This window comes from Macrobrachium rosenbergii, chromosome 8 (assembly GCF_040412425.1).
Source record: "Macrobrachium rosenbergii isolate ZJJX-2024 chromosome 8, ASM4041242v1, whole genome shotgun sequence".
Taxonomy (NCBI): Eukaryota; Metazoa; Arthropoda; class Malacostraca; order Decapoda; family Palaemonidae; genus Macrobrachium; species Macrobrachium rosenbergii.
In genome coordinates this window covers 6,002,736-6,025,235 of record NC_089748.1, presented here as the reverse complement: position 1 = coordinate 6,025,235, position 22,500 = coordinate 6,002,736, and the positions used below count along the sequence as shown (strand labels likewise).

At 36.4% G+C, this 22,500-nt stretch overlaps 1 protein-coding gene across 2 annotated transcripts in view; it reads right to left on the bottom strand.

The window, feature by feature from the left end:
- Positions 1 to 10,444: 10,444 nt before the first annotated feature.
- The window catches only part of LOC136840576 (uncharacterized), a 21,900-nt gene continuing 9,844 nt past the window's right edge, over positions 10,445 to 22,500 (bottom strand). Inside the window, exons 1-4 of one of the 2 annotated variants that reach the window (XM_067107197.1) lie at positions 21,941 to 22,269; positions 18,261 to 19,152; positions 14,040 to 14,377; positions 10,445 to 13,816 (exon numbers count right to left, since the gene is read on the bottom strand). In XM_067107197.1, the coding sequence (XP_066963298.1) occupies positions 13,517 to 13,816; positions 14,040 to 14,377; positions 18,261 to 19,140 (1,518 nt within the window). In that variant the 5' untranslated portion in view covers positions 19,141 to 19,152; positions 21,941 to 22,269 and the 3' untranslated portion in view covers positions 10,445 to 13,516. Of the gene's footprint in view, positions 13,817 to 14,039; positions 14,378 to 18,260; positions 19,153 to 21,940; positions 22,270 to 22,500 lie in introns of those variants that run through there. The other variant, XM_067107198.1, reaches the window with a different exon arrangement.

Genomic DNA, 22,500 nt, shown 5'->3' with positions numbered 1-22,500 from the left:
ATGTTCCCTTTTAAAAGCTGACTTTACAAGAAAAATCTTTTTGATTATTCAGAGATGATTTAATTTAATTTTTTTTCTAAATCTAAGAACTTTGTAATGCTTCAGTTCATTAACATTGATGCTATAAAAAGCTTGCATATTAGCAAAGGAGACGTTTAGTCTGTTAATTGTTTGTCACAAATATGAGGCTGTCAATGTCGCCAAATTATCTTAATAGAACAGGACAGCTAGACATGGATTATCTAAGATATTTCTGCACACGTGGTAGATACTGGAATACATCCCCAATCAGAGCTACAGCGCAGACCTGTCAAGTGGACACTGAAAGTTAGGAATTGCTGACCAGGTTGCTCTGAGAACTATTCGGAAGCAAACGACCAACCTAGGCCGTCCTCCAGACAAACTAATACAATCCAGGCACAATCTACTTGAGGGCAATCAGCATCTTTACCTTGATTTATCAGCAGACGAACTGCCGTTAATCCTTACTCATCACTGAAATATTAATATCTTATTCTATTACCATTTACCAGTGCAAAAATTAAAGGCATAGGAGAAAATTTATAATTTACCCGTTTTCAATTGTTTTTATGAAGTTTCATCGAAAGTTGTTGTCTGATCACAGCCAGAAGTTATTCACACGCTCAGGTACACGGGTGCGCATGCACTCACACACACACACACACACACACACACACACACACACATATATATATATATATATATATATATATATATATATATATATATATATATATATATATAATCTACTGGTCACTTTTACCAGATGCGCGTGCACACACACACACACACAAACACACACACACACACACACACATATATATATATATATATATATATATATATATATATATATATATATATATATATATATATATATATATATATATATATATATATATATATATAATCTACTAATCACTTTTTTACCAGATGCGCGTGTAATTGTAATAACCACAGTGCTCACTTAACTACTAGAACTCTTCACACTTTTTGGATACGCTTGTCACTACAAAGCCTCTGTGATCCAAGTGCAAGAATACGAGGACACTAACTTTCGTAGCAGGATTCGAACCCGCATACGGAGTATAGGAAGGAGGTCGAGTTACCGACGATTCGGGTTCGAATCCGGCTAAGGACATCAGAATTTCTTTATATTCTTGCATTTGGATCTCAGCAACTTTGTAGTGACAAGTGTATCCAAAAAGTGTGAAGAATTCGAGGAGTGAAGAGGTGATTATTATAATAACACAAACAAGCACACCCACAGACACAGAGAGACGCACACACACACACACACATATATATATATATATATATATATATATATATATATATATATATATATATATATATATATATATATATATATATATATATATATATATATATATATATATATATATATATATATATATATATATATATATATATATATATATATATATATATATATATATATATATATATATCACTGGAAACGGCAGTAATAAACTTTGTAGAAAGAATACCAATAGCAAACAGTGGCGGAACAGGTCCAAAGCTGCAACCAGTACCCATTTTTGTTGACGAGCTTTCGGGATTTGGCGTTTGCAATTACAGGCTCGGCACATACCACTTCGCAGGGACAAACTTTTAATGAGAACAATGTTTGAACCGCAAAGTCCGCTTTCAATCACCGAATGAAGTTCGAGAACAAACGATGATGAATTTGACGCCAAGTTAAGCATCTGGAATCATTAATGGCCTGCTTTTAATCGGCCGCTTGGCAGGCTACACGGAGACTGCAATAATGGCCTTCCAAGAATATCCTTATTAAAGTTATTTGGAAGGGCCTGGTGAAAAATTCATACAAAAACTACAAATATGTGGCATAAATATTTAAAAAGATATTAAAGACGAATAATGATATTGCCATATAAAAATGGGAAAAAGCACGTTAAAACGAAGAAGTTGGTTGAAAAGTCTTCGAGTATTGGCAAAACCACAGATATGAGAAGAGCCGTTCAAGAAAACAGAAATCATAAATCATATGGATATATATATATATATATATATATATATATATATATATATATATATATATATATATATATTATCTATTATATATAATATATATATGTATTATATATTATATATACATACATATATATATATATATATATATATATATATATATATATATATATATATATATATATATATATATATATATATATATATATATATATATATATATATATATATATATATCAATATTCATGAAGCTACAAATGTCGCTTAATGTCCAATTCACCCTACTTCGGGAGTGTCCCCGATGGGGAATTATCACCGAAGGGGAATTTTTTTTAAGTGATAAATGGATCGGTACCGCCGGGTCATGATCCCTCGACACGGTACCTTCCAGCGACTCCATTCGACGGTCAAACCATTGAGCCACCTTCTTTGATAATTCCCCATCGGGGATATTCCCGAAGTAGCGTGAATTGGATATTAAGCGACATTTGTAGCTTCATGAATGTATATAAATCACGGCGTGATAAAATGTCATATATATATATATATATATATATATATATATATATATATATATATATATATATATATATGTAATATGTATATTTCCGTATCATTTTTTTTTTCCCTTTTGAGTTGGTGGCGCAGAAGGGTAAAACATCCTGGTTTCTCGACAAGTCTTCAAGGATGAAGTTGCTGGTCCCCTGGTCTTTTTATGACAGTCAGTAGGCTGGGGTGAACCGTGGACGTAGCAAACGTGAGCCGAAGACTTTGCTACTCATCCATGACAGCAAACTATACGTATATATTCAGCCATAGGTATATATTCAGTTATGCTAATTGTTTCTTCCTTGGAGAAAGAGGGAACTATCCTAAAGACTGGCTTCCCTATTTGTGATGATTGGCGTGCTAGGCCTACTGTACTTCGCGGCGAATTGTTGTCAAACAGAAGGAGGATAAAGAGTGTGTCGGCTTTCTAAGTCCGCAGTAGTGCCTGTTTCGTGAAGGCTATCGAAATAAAGAAGTAGACATGGCACTGGCAGGTAGAGGAGGAGGGTTTCTAGACTGTGATCAACATGTACTGCAAGACAGTTTTTAAGAACATTGCGAAGCAATCCAATTTCGTTGGGAAATTATCCACACAAAGGCTTCAGTGTTTATTAATCTTAGAAATTATCAGTATAGCAGTTTCGTTACTGTCATAACTATGTGGTCATAAATGCTGTTTGAGTGAATTGCTTTTCCTAACAAGGCCTTTCCTAAAAGAATAAAAGAATATGGAATAAGCGTCCTTGATCATTGGAATATAAACAGAAGGTATGGCTAGAACTGATAAAGAATCTGCGAGTTTGCATATACTGTATATATATATATATATATATATATATATATATATATATATATATATATATATGTATATGTATATATATATATATATATACATGTATATATATATATACAAAATATATATGTATATTTATATATATAAATTAAGATCCTGTACTGGGAAACAAGAGTTGCCTTTCAATGTATGTCCTCTGCTATTTATGTATTCCAGAATCCTACACCATTCACTTTTTATGGGAATTCCCTTAAAATGATTATTAGAGAATTATTGAAGATTATACATCCTCATCCATGCAAACGAGATATGAAAAAACCTTGGACTTTTTTCCGTTAGATTCAGCAAGGACAGTTTATATGTTTCAAAAAGACTCTGATCATAGACATAAGCAATTAAAAGAATACTATTGCACAAGTTGGCTGTTTTATGCAGTACAAGCGACCTAAACCACTAATGGTAATCCAGATTACCCATTTCGGTTAATTCAGTCAACGCACGATTACTTTTATTGCTTTAACGGCTTCATTTGTGAGGAAGAAAAACTCTTGCTTAAGAGTGATTTTTTTGTCTGATTTTGCCTTGTTCCGTGAACTTTTCTGTCGGTAACGCCGGTCTGACCAAGTATTTGAAATTCCAGTGAAGCGTTCCAATAAAAAGTGTCCAAAGAGGTGCCCAATAATAATAATAATAAAAAAATGTTGAAATAAGACTCCATATTTTTCATTCAGTCAAACTGAGACGTCACTAATGATGAACGGTTATACTCTGCTCCCATCCACCCGAATGGATTGAAGGGCAGGCATACCAACCCTCATTTGGTCCATTAAGAGGGTTCTTTTTATCAGAAGATTGTTTTGAAGATTATGTTAAGTCTTCTTTGCATCTTGACACCATTAATCTATATTCATCTATGCCTCAGTTAGGTAGACCATTACAGGTATAAAAGCAGTCCCATTAGTCATACCCTGTGATTACATTATTATATAGGATACGTACATTTTTTAACATACGTGTGAAAATATTTTTTATAAAAGCAATACTTCTTAGATGGTAGTGTCTAATTTTCCATAAATTTTGTATTTTATTACTATTAACTTTGTATTATTTATTTTCATTGACGTGGCATTAAACTTCTGGCTTTTAATTTAGACACTGTAGCTACAGCTTTTACTCAGCTAGGCACAACTGCATATCGTCTGCAAGAAGACTTTACATTTTTTCCATTTTGATAACCCATGTTTCGATAGTGCGTATTTCAGGACCCACATAACTGCTTTATGGTACTTCTCCTGACCATTCTTTGGCACTTTCTCAATGTTCAGCTACGAAGACTTTTCTACAGATGTTTATCGAATTTTGTAATAAAGCAGCTTCACGAAAGTTTCTGCAGTCGCCATGTCTGCCCCTGGAAATGGGTTGGCACGTTTTGTACTTGGGTTTATCAGTTTATAGATTTTTGGGCTCTGGGAGAAGGACACCTGTCATGCTTTCACTAGTTTTAGAACTGCTCTATATTCTTTGTCTTTTTTTAAAAGATAACTAACAACAGACAAAGCCTCTCCATATCTTTCTATTGAAGAGTCCTTTCCTTTCACTTTTAATCAAGGTAATCGCCTCATTTCTCAGCCTACTAATTACTATTTTCAGTTACGAAGTTTTTTTTATCAATTAGTTTATTTCTTCTGGTCTTCTTTTCTTCTTCTAGCTACTTTGCTTTATCATTAAAGCGAATGAGCTTCGTTCCTTCTACCTCCCTCAAGTGATCAGACACTATTCATCCAATAGCAAACCTCTAATCGAATATATATGAAAATAATCTACACGGATCGCTATAAATCTAAAGGGGTCAGTTCATCCTATCTTGGAAGATGATTTCTATAATACGTACATTAGTGTTGTTTAAATTAAAAAAATAATAATTTCGTGATAAGGAGGTATATCACAGTCACACTCTACTTTTAGTTTTCTATAAAAGAAAACTATTGTGCCGGCTTTGTCTGTCCGTCCGCACTTTTTCTGTCCGCCCTCAGATCTTAAAAACTACCGAGGCTAGAAGGCTGCAAATTGGTATGTTGATCATCCACCCTCCAATCATCAGACATATCAAATCGCAGCCCTCTATCCTCAGTAGTTTTTTTTTTTTTTTTAATTTAAGGTTAAAGTTAGCCATAATCGTGCTTCTGGCAACTGCATAGTATAGGCCATCACCAGGCCGTGGTTAAAGTTTCATGGGCCGCTACTCATACAGCATTATACCGAGACCACCGAAAGACAGATCTGTTTTCGGTGGCCTTGAGAAACTTCGGCGCATTTTTTACGTGTTAAATTTGTTACCACTACGTTATTGATGGCGAATGACAAGTTTCCTGAATCCAGATCTTGTTATAGGTCCGTACACATAATTTATCAAACTTTGACTATGCAAAGTACTGACAAGTCATTTTCTCTTCTGTATTTACCGGCATCTATCGAAAATTTACTTACAGTCACCACTGATAAAAGTCTACCGTATTTCATTGTCCAGGTCCTCGAGGTTTCCTATTCGAATTTTCATATTTCACGCTCTCCTTTTGCTTCATATGACCGAGGATTTTGCGGAGAAGATTCAGTTTTTTCTGTGTTCTGGTAAGCGAAATTCACGGGTAATCCGCATATTTTTTTCTTCCCTATAAAGTATTTATTCTGCTTTTCTATTTCAGTCGTATTTTTTTTTCTAAATTACCGCACTGTACAACACTATAGTTTATAACTGTTCTTTCCCTGTGATGCATTATCCTTGACGACGACCCTTCGCTCTTTGAGCATCCTTGAGACGCTGTGGATCTGCTTTGCTTATTCCCGAGTTCTTGGCATTTGTAATATTGTATTGTTATCTTTGCCCCCGCTAAGTAAAAACAGTCTAACACTCTGTAGTCCTATATTCTCTCTTGTCTGTGGTCAGCATTTGAAGATGTTGTATTTGATATTATTGGTCTTCGGTTTTAATTCAGCACTTTTACAAAATCATCTCCATTATTGATCAGATCTCTGAGTTAGGAACTTTTGCTTGTAATATTCTATGATACTGTTTTACCCATCATTATTCGTAAAGTTACTAACTGCCTCAGACCGAGGCACACAATAGTTGCCTACAAAATTGTCTTCCCGTACATTGATGCTCATAAATCTAGGACCTGCACTACAAGTGCTAATACCTTGCACCACAGGCAAGTTATTGCGACTTCGCTGTTTTTGGATGAGTATCTCTTTGTTTGTTAACTTTCTTTTGTTTATTTCAAATGTGATTTGTATGGAATTTAGGCCTCCTAGAAGTATGGCGTCTGCTCGCAGATTTAGGATGCATACAGCAGACAATCACAAACAATGAAAATAGCTTACAAAGCCTGTTACAAACATTATAATTAAGGATCCTACAGTTAAACACGAACAACTACACTAAAACAGACTTTTGCCAATTGTCAAGGCAGCCTTTCAAAAAAACTCTTAAAATGTGAACATGAAACATGTGAAGCATTTTGTATCTTATTTGTATATTGGTTATTAAGAGGCAAGTTTCTTAGTCAACTCTACTTATATATGATATCCGAAAAATAAAGGTGATTAATCACTTAGTATAGATCATGAGAGAGAGAGAGAGAGAGAGAGAGAGAGAGAGAGAGAGAGAGAGAGAGAGAGAGAGAGAGAAACTTTCACTTTCCACGCCAACAAAACGGAAAATGTTGCACAGTAACAAGACACCAATTTCTCCGCCATACGTGTGAATTCACCAAAATTCTTCCCCATCCTAGATGTAACATAACTTACTGAAACATGCAACATTCATACAAGCGTAATTCAATTCCTTTAAATTCGCTAAGAATCTGGTAATCGTTACCCACTATCTAATTTAATCTAAATCATTCTACTATGCTTTTGGAGATTATCAAATTTAAATATAACAAGCTCTCTCCATGGAAATTTTGATAAAAACACTATCAGTGTCCAGAGTCTGCAGACAAGCCACTTTTACATCATGTCCTTCCTCGCCAAATGCTCCTGTTTTGAAAAAAAAAAGTCTAAAACAGAAGCCTCCCTGTCTAGCATCATGTCGTTACTAAGATTAAGATTAAGTAAAAAACAGAGTCAACAAACTGAAGATATTTAAATAGGCCTCTTGGGGAAGTTTCGGCACACATTGGTGACGAACGAAAATTAGTGGCGTCAGCCTCTGAAGCTTAGAATACTAGTTTCTGTGCTCAGAGAATGCTATAGGCCTAATATAACTCATTCCACTCGGTCTACGTACATACCATTGCGATCAGATATTTTGCTCAGTTAAAATCAAACTCTGGCAAAAAGTGGGTGAACAAAAAGAATAAACATGAAAGAATACAACTGGAGCGTTGCAAGAAATGTTTTCCTAGTAACTTATCCAGATGTTTCTCGAAAATTCACACGGAGAATCCGGATACTAATCTAAAAATGAAATCTTCAATCATTCTGATTCCAGGACGAAAAGTGACTACAGCCTTTCTCAAAATTAAATGTCTTTCGGTAAGAAGCATTGCAATAATAACTTATTAAATGTGTCACACTTCGAGGCAGAAGTGCACAGGAAGAAATCTTAAACACTTCTACTTAATATTTTAAGTGGGAACCCAACAAAGTCAAAGCATTGTAACAGAAGTTTTCAGTGAAAACTAAGTATTTTTGAAAATTTCAAATCGAAGATGGGAAAGGAAACCAAGAAATCTTAAGAAAATTAGTGAAAATTGTTCGAGTCAACGAAGAAATGCTGAATAGTCCTAGACTGATCGAAATCTTTTCTAACTGCTTGGGATTTACGTGTATTTGACCATTCTCGTAATCAGAAGGGGATGGGGAAACAAACTTAATATGGGTCAAAAATATATAAAGAGAAAGATAATCAATCGGACAAATATACTGGAAAGTGGATTTTTTATATATATATTCACCAAAATTCGTCCCCTACGAACCAACGCCCCCAAAGTCTTGGCTAAAGTATGTTAACAACGGCATGTACTAGAATACGTCCTAACCTAAGGCGCTGGGTATTACTTGGTCGTCCCTCCTCCCATTAATCTATTTGAGAGTCCATTCTGAATGTAGGCCCTCTGGGAATCATATATGTAGGATTGCCAGTAGACATGTTGGGAATCTAGTCATTGTAATAACCATTTAGCAAAAAAGTCTAGACATTTCGGGAGGTCCTCCCCCTTCAAACTTAAACTATACCATTAAAGAATTCTTCTCCTTCATTTAGCTTAAAGCTGGCCATATGCCAGCACCGAACCTTGCATTAAGGCGGCCCGATATAAGGCGTGAAAGGGCTTAAGTGGCCTGGTGAGAATTTCCGGATTCGATACCGCCTACAGAACCAATTAATGGCTAGCATAATCACGAATTTGCAGTGCTGTTAAACTTACCAAATGACTTTCCTAGACCGCATCAGCTAAATTTAAGTAGAATATTTTTTCTGCTTCTACTAACCTAATTAATTAATAATAGCTAATAGTAATTTAATACCCATCAAAATAAAGAAAATACGAAAGAAAAATAACACTATTTTATAGTCAGACCTGTCTTACTCCGAACGAAAACTGAATAACCAACAACAATTTAAAAACAGGGGAGATACTAACTCCTATTAAACTCGTGCCGCTTCGAAGAGAGTACTGTACAACAAAGTGACGGCCACAAAAAAGTACAATAAAGTGTGAGCCATAAAATAAAAAAAATAGAATAAAAGAATAAGAGTTCTATGATACCAATTTCTTGAATTCTATAGCCTATTTCAATTTCAAATATAGACCTATGATATTGTAGGCATTAAATTCGAAAGAGCTGTGGGAATTAACACTGAAAGTTTGGCTATCTGTACAGTACTTGGTTTGAGGTTTAATCGTCATGATTTTCAATCCAGAAAAGTTATTATTAGTATCATGTTGTTATTACTAGTATCCTGTTATTTTCAAGTACCGTGTGCACGGTCGAGCTGATCCACAGCCTCTTCAAGTTGCACAATTGTTAAATGTTTTGTACTTGTAAAAGTGAGAACATTAAAAGGTAATATCACTTTTGTTTGATATACAGTATGGATCATTTTGTGAACTTCACACGCAAACTTACCCCAGAAAAGTGACATTTGTTAAACAAAACATGAACTGATTCATGTTGGAGGCTTCATTATTCAAGCGATTTTAAAACTGCCACCATTCGATCTATGAGGTGGGTCTCACTTTGCTCGTATTTTTGAAAATTTATCTTAATTGTTTGGCGTCGTGGATACTTATGACTTTCATTTCTTCTCTAATATCTTCAACGTTTCAAGATCACTATCAGTTAACGAGGGCAGTTTCACAAGCCAACCACCTAACTGGTTGACAAAGTCTTCATCGCAAATTACGGCCATAGTCACCTGTAGTTACCGAAAGAAATTATAAATGTAAAAATCTGAATGTTTTTCTATTAGTGAAGACAACAGAATGGGCCATTCAGTTCTGATCTAGTGCACAGCTAAAGGTAACCAATGGGATGGATAACACGAGTTGTTGTGTATTGTAAAAAATGCAAGAAAAATTATTTCCAGCCTAATTTTTTTGCATACTTGTAAAATCTCAACTTTTCATAATGGTCTGATTGGCAATATCAAAGTTACTGTCGATGTTACTTTGTGGTCAAGATATTAACTGCCAGCTATTTCATGCTAACTTTATTTTTATAAAGACAGCCTTGAGTCTCTACAATTATATTATATATGATTTTAGAACATTTTCTTTTATAACCACAGCCGTATCTCTATACAATTATGATTGATTTTAGGAGCAATTCTACAAACCAGACAGAAACTTCTCACTGCTTTAGTCAATCAGTGGACAAAAAATGGCCGTAACCAAATATTTCTTCAAATACTAGAGGTGGCACGCAGTACTCCAGATCCTGCCCCTTTCAATACAGTCTCACTGTCGCTACTTCAGTATTACGGCAAAATTTTAATTAACGAAATGTTTTCTTTTTACAACTACTTTCTTTAAACTGAAGACGTGAAAATAAAAGGCATACTTCATATATAATGGTATATTTCAATTTGTTAACTGTGCTATATAGATGAATTCAAATAAAAGTACAATAAATTTTTTGCATAAAAACTTTCACTAAAGTAAATCGAATAACATTTTGAACTTACTATTAATGACATGGCATATCGTAAATAAACACTTATTTAAAGCAAGGAAAATTGAAACAAAATTGACAATTCCTTTTCCAACAGCAATGGATAACATACAAAAAATTGTCCAAAAAATATATATTACATATATATTTAAAAAAAAGTGATTTTTCCATTTCATATTTGTAAATCCACTGATAATGAAATTAACTAAAAAGGAAGGTAATTTTGAACTCTTAAATAATAACGGGCCTAAACATTTGTACATTCATAACATATATTTCAAATCTAAGAATAAGTCTCAGTCAATACAAACTGATGTGCTTTATTTTTTGTACAAGAGAAGCCACTCACTCTCACGCTCTCTACAGTATATATATCAAGAGGAAGAAAAAAAGAACATTTACTAAGTCTATATGATGAAAATGTGAAAAAATATATATATATTTATATTTTCCTTTCAATAAACCCTGGTACTGCTTCATAATAGATTAAATGTTTTCATCAAACTGAGCACATCAATTCACATTGTGAATATATAATATATGTATATATATAGCAAAGCATATGTCAAAAAATCTGTATAATAAAGTACAAAGGGGGTCTACTATTTACATTATATATTGGATGTGTATGCTGCTTTTTCCAAACAATGCTTTTGGGCCCAGATAAATGCGACTGGAAATAACGAATCATTATTATCATTATTATTTACAAATACTCATGACAACATAGCACTGATAACTAGTAGGGGTGGGGGGAGATTCAGAGAAAACTGAGGTAGGTTTGTTGTTCGTAAGAGCTGAGAACAATGCAAGAACCTACTCCGTCCCATCGCCTCCAAAACCTACACTTTGACCAGCCGCACTGACCTGAGAAGGGGAAATAATGAACCATGAAAGTTAACTTACTGAAATGCTTTCCAGAAAACTAAACCCTTGCTTTTCTCATCACATAAGTAGACTTGACAAAATGAGGTATCAGTTGGGATTCACAATCAAAGAATGAGACTATAAACGTCTCAATACCGTTTGGATCACCACATAGTTGTTTCCAAAGTTTTGACATACACATTTCGGTTTTTCTATTTACCAATGAATTTGCCGTTTGTCATGATTACTGATTCCGATTTTTTAACTTTTTCTTCTACATACAAAAGTGAGCAATACAAAAAAGGGGGTTCTCTATAGTTTACATATACGGAGGCCTTAAAAAAAAAGTTGAGGGAAGTAATTACTTTTATGTGCACTAACTTTAATTACTGACTTGAGCATTTCTGACATATGACGTAATTAAAAAATCGAGAGACTTGAATGCTCTGGCATACTTTTAACAGATATACTGTGGAACTAGCCTCATGTCTAGCTAGTCGAAAACCCAGCCCCCAAACCCAAATTTAGACCAATTATACTGCACGAGTTAAGAAACTCGTTTTGTAAGCTGAATATGGCCTCCAAGCGATAATACTGTTATCTACCTACAAAGCCAAGATTTTGTATGAAACCACCAACAATGATTGTTCTTCAAGACTTTAGGAAACCAAAAGACCAACAACAACGCTACACCAGCCTTGCTAAACATTCGGCTCATATGTCGCAGAGCTCAAATCTTCTAACCCCGTCACATGTACACTTCTACTACTGGTCTAAAACTAAGTCGCGAGGTTTTTATAATCATTTAAATCCATCTTTTGACCCTCAAAAAGGATTCAAAAAGTAATTCAACCCCGCCTTCTACATGTCTTTTCTTATCGACTGCCACTAGAACTAGAGAATCATTGGCCAAAATAATGAAAAAAATCAAGTCTTCCCTTTTTCCACCCTCAAAGGGTAAAAATGAAAAAGGGGCTGCAACACTTAAGACTAAAGAACCGATAATCTCTTAAAAAGATATACAATATAAATAAACTTCTCAAAACCGAATTGAAACAATTATGACAACTGTTGTAATCCGGCTTTTAAATATTTTCTAAATCCTTACGAATTACTTTGTATTTTCCCAGAAAATTCATGGGCAGGTCAAGTCACAAAAAGAAAAGGAAAAAAAAAAAAAAGGTTAACTGGCATTTCGTTTGACCCTTCAAAAGTAAGAAACTCATAAGGTCAAAACCAGACTAACATACAAGTGAAAACTTAAAGAGATCATTCACCATTCATTCTTTCACAATCTATTCCGACCCTACTTAAGAACTTCTCTCACTCTCTCTTTCTCTATCTATCTCGCGCTCGCTCTCTCCTTTTCTAACCTTGACGGCTCACTCACTGTACAATTCAACAATAAACAGAGTTTAACGAAAGGATTATTGGATACACGACAGACACAGGCCACGCAACTTTGGTATCACACCTGAAAAAAATGTCAATGGCATCTGCATAATACCCCTCAAATACAGTACAAAACTTTTTGAAAAACTTTAATACCAAGGTTCTGAATACTCTTGAGACTTAATTTTTTCATTACCATGACAGAGTTCAATTTCATCCAATGCTACTCTGTGTACACAACAACTGATTCTGTGTACACAAGAATACCATTAAATTCCAAGTCATGTTGTAAGCTTAAGTCCAATGGTGCATATGTACACTAGTAACACTAATCTCTCCTACTTTACAAATCCAGTTCCTAAGGTTCTGCTGACTTTCAAATCAGAGAAGTTACATATTACCATTTAGGGCAAATTTTTTCTCGATCCACAGAGCCACTTAATGCTACGTGACAACCATTAGCTTCAGGAACTTTTCAAGGAGCATCGAGGGCAATTAACACAATAGGCACTCAAAATATCACACATACAATAAAGGCTACTTTATTTTATACCAAAAGTTCCATAAAAATTGTTCAATTTTCTCTTAAAATGCTCCCTCTTTTGACAATAACATTATCACTATAACATTAACTATGTACAATATTTAATAAATCACAGTTCCTTACAACTAACTATACAACAGGGGAAGGTTATTTCAAACTCAACTACATAGCGTTCTCCTCTGCTGGAGGTATTCGAGCTGTTTTCTTAACTTCTCCTTTTCTCTCATCAATCGCTGTTCGGTGACCTGGAGCTGTTTGCAGTGGAGGGCAGCCTTCTTCAGGATCTGAACCTTAGGTGCCTTTTCTAGGTCCTTTGTTTCAGGGACAAGGAGGCGAAGGTACTCGAAGGCATTACGCAAATCAACTCTCCTTTGCCTCTCGAGGGAGTTGTGGACAGACCGTCTTCCTTCGTCGGATTCACCGCGGTTCCTCCGTCTGTGCTTGGTGGTCTTCATAACCTGTAAGGGAAGGGCGACTATTAGCCTACATTGTTAAGAAACTAAGGAAATCCTGGAAATGTTAGTTTCACAACAATCCGGTCCAAGTAACTTACAAGATAATCCAAGCAAAATCATGACTTTTGGGGAATAACTGTTTTAAAGCTACCTTTCCTCTCATGAATGTGGGCGTTCAATTACCTCACTACAAGAAAATTACTATAAAATTCACCAAGTAAATCACCTCAGAGTGGTAGTCCCTCATCCTCTTTGTGTAGGCTGCAGGTTTTCCTTGAGTTTTGATCTTCACCGAAACAAATCTACTGTTGTTAGTAGCTTCGTCAGCTTCATTGGGCACTAGACCAACCTTGTTGTTCTGACGATTTCTCATGGCGTGAATGCGGGCTTGGAGTTGGCGTTTGACATCTGCAGAAATTTTTGACTGATCTTGATGCCTTGCGGCACCTGGCGACGATGCTGAGGCGGTGGCGGTAGGCATGGTCGGACATGCCGTGTTGATGTTGAAGGCGGTTTTGATAATGTCTGCCTGGTCATTGCAGGACACAACGTCGACTTCGTCCTCTGCAAGTCAAGATGATAAAAACTGAGAAAAGCTCCACATTAAACTATATAGAATGGTTTACGTTTGTAATATACAATACAAAAACAGGATGTGCATATTAAAATAGCATTAAAATTCTAATCCTCATCCATATTTCATCTCTTGAGGTCCTACACTGAATTTGTCTTCAAAGTTAATATCATGTAACATAACCAATAAGGATCTCCTAGGAACAACTACCATTTTATATAAACTACTCCAATAGAGATAATCAGGGCCGAGACTAAAGATCTTTCTCGAATACTTTTAAAAATACAATTCTCCCTCCGCTTTCCGAACTCCCCTTCGCCAATACCACCAGCCCCCACCTAAAAATCCCTTAGGGCATTGTTGAGGAAGCGCGTAGGCAGACCACTGGTAGAGTCAAGAGCCTTAGAGAATGCGTTCCTGACATACCAGGGGATTCTAACCCCCAAAGCCTTAGCATTCCCAGCCAATACCTAGTTACAGGCACCGAAGTAGGGAGGTTGGCACCAGTTCCTGGCAAACGCTATTGGCAGACCCTAAACTTCAAAGCCGTGTGGTATAATTGTCTTTATTTTTTTCTGATACCCCGGACCCACCCCCTCCCCGCAAAAAAAATTATGGAAGTAAGGAGTCTCTTTAGGTGAATAATAGTTGATTAGTCCGAGGGCACTTGAGAGAGAGAGAGAGAGAGAGAGAGAGAGAGAGAGAGAGAGAGAGAGAGAGAGAGAGAGAGAGAGAGAGAGAGAGAGAGAGTTTTACTCAAAAGAGGTGTAAACATGAATAGGAGGAATGCCAGCGAATGAAACGTGACTATAACTGGATGTTAACTCAAAAGCGAGAGTGTGTGTGTGTGTGTGTGTGTGTGTGTGTGTGTGTGTGTGTGTGTGTGGTGTGTTGGAGGGGGTTGGGGAAGTGAAGGAAGAGAATGCATAGAAATGTGGGAGGGAGAACCAACGGTGGAGGAGGTAGAGGGGGGCAGGAGACAGTAGAGGGGATATATAATTTGGCACTAAATACCAGGATGCTAAGTTAGCGCTGGCACCAGTAAAGCCAGACGACCACGGTGCCAAGATTGTGAGAGCACTTCTCTGAGACACAAAACATGGGGAAAGGGAAAGGGAAAAAAATCGTCTGAGGTGGAACGGAGGAGGAGGAGGAGGAGAATGGAGAAGGGGGAGCAGAAGGAGAGTTAAATTTCTGTGGCGGTGGAGGAAGAAACTCTAAACGATTTTTAGCACTAGATCAAAGAGTTGATAGGGATGACACCAATACCAAGTGTTCGTAAGGGTCTTTTAACATGGTTAAGAAACGCTGCCCTCGGCAATGTAATTTTGACAGACAGTTCACGTGTTTTCTAATTACACAGCTGAGGATCAAACTACGGAGATCAAATATTTTTCAATCAAAGGACACTGGTGAATATTCCATTTTATCAAATTTAATATCCCATTTCAAATCTTAAACGTCAACAGCTTTCTTTACTGACATTCTAGAATGAACCTCTAGGAAAGATGTTTTTGAAGACTACCTCTACTGAACTAGCCTAACTGGACGGATGAGGATAACACACACACTCAGAAAATGTTCAAAAGTCAAATTTCACAATATCTGGGTTGCTTTCGAACTTTATCCAAAACACTGATTTACTAGAGAACGGCACCGAAAGAAAGGTATAAATGGGGGATGTACAGTTCTGGTTTTGCTAAGGTAACTGTATTATTAATTAAAAAAAAAAAAAATATTAACAAGCTGACTATTAAGTCAGCTACTTCTCATTTCTACCTGACATGGAATAATTTACAGTGTCTTATCAAATCTCAATAATTGCCTAAGACGAAAATTTCCTTTTTTTCAAACTTTGGGATTATAACGATATGAAAAGTGAGAGATTCTGAGGTGAACCTAAAAATCTGAGAGTAATCTTAGGGAATTTTTCGAGAGAGAGAGAGAGAGAGAGAGAGAGAGAGAGAGAGAGAGAGAGAGAGAGATTATTCCTAGTTGCATCATTATAGCTTTCTTTTCCCTAACCCATTCCTGTAGACCTATATACCGCTAAAGAAAGAGCACAATTTCTCAATCCACGAAGCAGACTTGGGTACAAGGCCAAGGAGCAGGGGAAGGAGAAAAGGGTGACTAATTCTAAACAGTGCAGAGGGTGGTATGCAACATTTGTACTCCCTTTTTGTATTATAAGCAGCTGTGCGAGCAACGTCCTCTTGCTGACTAGCCAAGACTCGAAATGGATCAGTGTTCCGCTTAGTATTGAAAGGTAAGTTTTACGCCCTGAAACTTATTTTTCTTGTTAAGTGCTTAGTGAATGTCGCATTTTTCCACCGACCATCGCCATACCTTCCCTGCGGTTTTTAGAGTATTACGAGGGACAAATTCCAACAAGGGTATTAAACAATGGGGATACCTGGTGACACGAAACAATAGGGCGGAGAGGGTCAATAGATGAAATGAATATGGCCGACTATGTGGGCGAGCGCGCACGTACACTGACTCCACCCAAGCTGGTCTTCACATTCAAAACATCAACAAAATACGAAATTACCCAGCCTATCCAATATAAATTCCATAGATTAGAGTTCATACGTTCTGCTTTCCCCGAAAACAGAACGCCTCCCTCCCACCCATCGGCCCCTTCCTCTTCAATTGTCTATTCTCAAGTCCGTTAGTCCCGCCAAGGAAGGTCTCAACGAGAGGGGGGGCCCGATGGAGGGAGGATGACTGACAACCCCACAAACGATCCACAAATTTCGTTCGATACATTTTACCCACCTCGATGTAACAACAGTTACTATCGACATAAAACACGGCAAAGACACATCGGAGATGCGGGGAGGTTATAGAAATAAAAGTGAAAATCGGTAAATTTCATTGCTGATTTATATTAAAAGGGCCAAGGAAATCGGAATTTGAATAACTTAAAATTGATGTAGTTACCGCACATGCAATTCACCATAGTTAATAATACTTCGTGGTCGCGATTTACAGTACAGATGTTCAGTTAAAGGACTGTCTTGGCATCAAAACCAAAGACTAAAGACCGCATGCACACAAGCGATTAGATCATGACCCACCACAAGCGCAGAAAGCTTTGAGCTCTACACAGTATACAAAAATCTCCATATATTAACAAAAGATTACACAGCATTTCGAATCGTCCTTCAGTGAAAAGGGTGCAAGAGAAGAGGTTCTAAATATGAATACCTAGATAAAATAGTAATAAAAAATCGTATTATTGAAAAATTCCAAGTTCCAAAATGATGAATACTCTTAATAGATTTGTAGTGGCTAGGAACCATGTAAATTACACTAATATCATGTAACAGTCTCAAAAATTCGTGTCAATTTTGAAAAAATGTTTGTAAAGCCCATAGAGTATTCCCAAAAACCACCCTCCACTTGTGGCAACACTGCAGCGGTGACCGTTAGTTTACGGATCTCTCAATAGATGGCGCGAGGAGTATCTTCAATGGGTCAGTAGCTGGTATGAATACTTGAGGGAGCGAGGGGGGGATGGGGGATTTGAGATGGAGGGAGGGGTAGCCTGTCAATCTACCATTTCGATACTTGAATTACAACCACCATACAGAGAGGGCAAAAGTGAAATAGCAAGCAAACCTTAATTTTTAAGACAAATATAGGGAAAATATATTTTAGTGGGAAAATGACAGGGAAATAAAATACAGATGAGATGACAGCAAACACGCGCGAAACTGAAGCGCCGTTGCATCTACTGGTTGCTAAGTAAGAGGATCAATAGGCATTATGCAATTTACTAAGTAAATTGTACGAAATTGCTTTACGCGCAAACTTATAAAAAATATTTATACTAATGGAGAAACTTTAAATGGACAAAGGGTTTCTTACCAGTATCTGACGGAGTGACGATGCCTGGTATGACATTGCCATCGGGTTCTGGAACTCTGCCACAATAATTATGTTCACTGTTGACAGACGGGGCGAGTTGGGCACTATTAGACTCGACGAGACCCCTGAAGACAACGAGGTTTCCGTACCGTGCTGCACTGTTTGTGCTTCTAGGCCTACTGTTGCTGTTGTGATCGTCTACGTCGCCGTCACTATCCGTTCCTGAAGGAGTGTCAGGCATGTTATCCTCAGAATCCTCGTCGTCTGATGCTACTTCGTCAGGTCGAAGGGCTTCTCTGAGGGCAGCATCGGCTGAGCATTCAGAAACCTGGCGTTCTTTCTTAGGAACTTCCAACAGGGAAGGGCAACACGTCCCCCCACCCCACATGATGTCTCGTTTTAAGGACTCTGAGGGGGCTGGGGCGACAACAGGGGGCCACCAGGAGAAGCAGTTAGATCCCCAACTAACCTCCAAAGAGCTGTCTGTCAGTGGAGTCGATTCCAAATCGGACAGAATGTCACTGATGTCCGAAGGTGGCGTGGCAGAGGGGGATTCCAAAATTTCTGGAATGACAGCAACCAGTTCATCTAAATCGTGTTCTGTGGGTGGAGAGTGTGGAGGCGTGGGAGGAACACCCAAATGGTAATGGGCAGTATTACTGCTGATAACATTATTACTGTTAACATATCCCATCTCAGGCGTGAACATCAAGTTTGTGCTGCTGTCTGGCAGAGCCTCCGGGTTACTTAGAACCAGGGCTTTGTCGCTTTCAATGTCGAATTTATTCCAAATGTCGTCTGGAACGGCATGGTGCTGCAGCTGCGTTGGGCTCAAACACTGCTCTGACATCATGTCAGGGGCCGCCACCCACATTGCCATGACGCTTTGGCTCTGATATAAGAAGACAGAAGCAAGCCGTTAATACATAAAAAAAAAAAACAAACAAACAAACCTTCCTTACTTAGGTAATTAAGCTACTTTGAATGCCACACTCCTAAATAATTAACAATTGGACTAGCCTATACACAAACCAAATTCAGACTTAAAAATTTCTAGGTAAGATCGCAAATAAGAATCTGATGCGACGAACTGAGCATTAAACGCTACTGGTGAACAACTTTATTCAAGGCGAATCGTTCAGGAAAAAAATCACGAAATAAATTGTGCAAACATAAGCAAAAGACTACTATTAGTAATATTACTTGTATAATAACAACACTCAAGACTGTAAGAAGTATTAACGATACTGAGGAGCAAACATACAAAGTGAAAAGTATCAAACTATTTCAGGGACATCAATAATATCCAACTTTCTTTTGAAAAAACTTCTAAACTCTATAATACTACACAACAGCACTCCTTTCAAACATCACCCCTAAATCCTGTCACTGACCCACATTCCTACTAATCATGAATGGCAACTCTTAGACTGAGTCACACTCATTCATTCATTCAGCCAATTCGACTTGTAAACAACGTTCTCTATCTCTGGTGTGACTTCCGCTTGGATTCAAGGAGTTAATTGGTTGCATAACAGCCAATAATCAGTTTGGAAAAGTTCCCTATAACGGTGATCATTAATTACTAAGGAAAAAAGTACAGCTTAAATCACTGTCATTACTCAATGCTCATTTGAATAAATTCTAAAGCAATAAACTACATAACTCGCAAAAATCTAGAATGACCTTCTCCACTCAAGTGTATAACAATTTTGAAATACTAAACGTTAAGTTGTAACGAACAACAACAAAAATGGATTGTACAGTACACAGTATCAAATATTTAAAATAATAAACGTAGATAAAGTTCGAACAAACAAAAAGTATCAAGTGTGTGATATACATATAGGCTATATATATATATATATATATATATATATATATATATATATATATATATATATATATATATATATATATATATAACACACACACACACATATATATATATATATATATAAATATATAATATAATATTTATAAGTAAATAAATTTCAACTCATCAGGATCAAACCTAGGTTGGATCCTGATGTGCGTCAGATATTTATTTGTTCCACACGTGATAATGTGTTGATTACTTTTATATATATATATATATATATATATATATATATATATATATATATATATATATATAATGTGCGTGTCCCCCCTGTCAGAACTCATAAAAATTCCCATAAAAATAGGCTTCGAGATTAATGTATGGAACCAATCACCTAAGGCAAACTAACTATACATACATGCATACACATCTATATATATCTTACTTTAGAGTACAAGCAATATACGCACCAACATCGCTAAACTAAGTAATAATATTAAAGAACCCGTCTTAATAGCCTCCAAGACAGCCACAAAAGGACAGCGAAATGCCGCCACACACATCTTTCCCCTGCTTTCAATACCCGTACTCCCCAACACACACACACACACACACACACACACACACAAATGATCATCATCAATTAGTTTACTCTGCTTGCAAGAACAAGTCATTAATGATCACTGCCACATTCGTAATGCAACTGCGAAATCGAGGATGAGCGTCTGTGCAGCAAAGTTCACAATTTTGGTCAGAGGGCTCATTATATATATATATATATATATATATATATATATATATATATATATATATATATATATATATATATATACATATATATATATATATATATATATATATATATATATAAATATATACATATATATATATACATATATTTTCTTTTATATATATATATATATATATATATATATATATACGTATTTTTCTTTTTAGCGTACGGACGATTAATAGTAATGAGAAAAAACGATCGCTAGAAGGAAAAAAATCTTACTACAGGATGTCGGATGGATGGACACCACACCTTGTATGTCAAAGTCAACCACCTCCCCCTTCTCTGAATATGAATACGCAAAAAATCACCCCTCATATGAGCCTTCTACTGATGCTGCTTCGCTTCCCCTTCTCTCCCCTCTTATATGGCCTACGAAAATAAACTCGCTGCAATGCCATTCTTTCTCCAACATCAAACTAAAAACCTACCACAACCTAGGAAAAGTACGAAAACAAAGGCTCAAAATTTCCCCTAGGATTTCTAGGCTAAGCTTACGACGAAGTTCAAATCGCAGTGATGTCCCGTAAGTAAATTATAACTATCAAAATAAGGAATTAATTTTTAAATCTTTCACACGAATGTCGGGCTACACTTTGTCAAGAAAAAATTTCCCCCAAAACATGCTGCACTGAACGCGGATATTTTAGAAAAATTTAAATTTGGGATATCAAAATTAGTTTGTGTCTAAGGGGTCGAACCTAAGAAATCGAATTCGGGAATTGTTAGAAAACGAATGGCGACTTAAAAGTGCTCTCACACTCAAAACATAAAGCATCACTCACTACCGGTACCTGTCTACCCGTCAAAACCGAACATAAGCTATATGTTGTTATTTTTCTCCTACATTACAAGAAAACACATAATTCGATAATTACTCTGCGAGTTATGTTAAAAATTTGGATACCATTTAGCAACCAATACAACTCCTCAAACAAGAATTCAAAACTACTTTTCCTTGATCACTACTGTCACGTTCGTGCGAAAAAATAAAGTTCACAAATTAAGGCTACTGCATTAAAAAAAAAAAAAAACAAATACCACACAATCGTATGGGCTACACACCTTTCACTAAATATCTCCCGTAATGATATCAGGCACTGTACAAAAGAAAAATTTCTTGAAATTTGCTTCAAGTAATCCAATGAGAGCGAAATGTGTTGTGTTCACAACCACACAGAGTACGTCTCTTCACACTAGCGTCTACGAGATAACTAAACACTTTTTCGTCAGTCACTGGAGAATAGGCGCTTGCCAGTGTCTAGGATAAACGCTCCGCCCAGAAAAACGTCATTACTTTGAACTCCGCCCCACCATGACGTCATTAACCGAGGGAGACGTCTGACCCACGTCTATGCTAAAGTTGAGTTGCCAAAATGTTGAAACATACATTTCTGTATTTCAGATCAACATTAATTTTATCCATAAGGCGAACGATTGCATTATAAATGATATTAGTTTCTTACTCTAAGTATACAAACTTCGACAACAACTTAATGTTGCCTCAGCAAGCAGAACATGAAAGGAACTAGTTTCTTTAGCGCATTACTGCTTTAGTGGGTTTAATGGGCTGTCTACTACAACTGTTACTATTACCTTCATACATTAGTAAACAGATTCGTGGA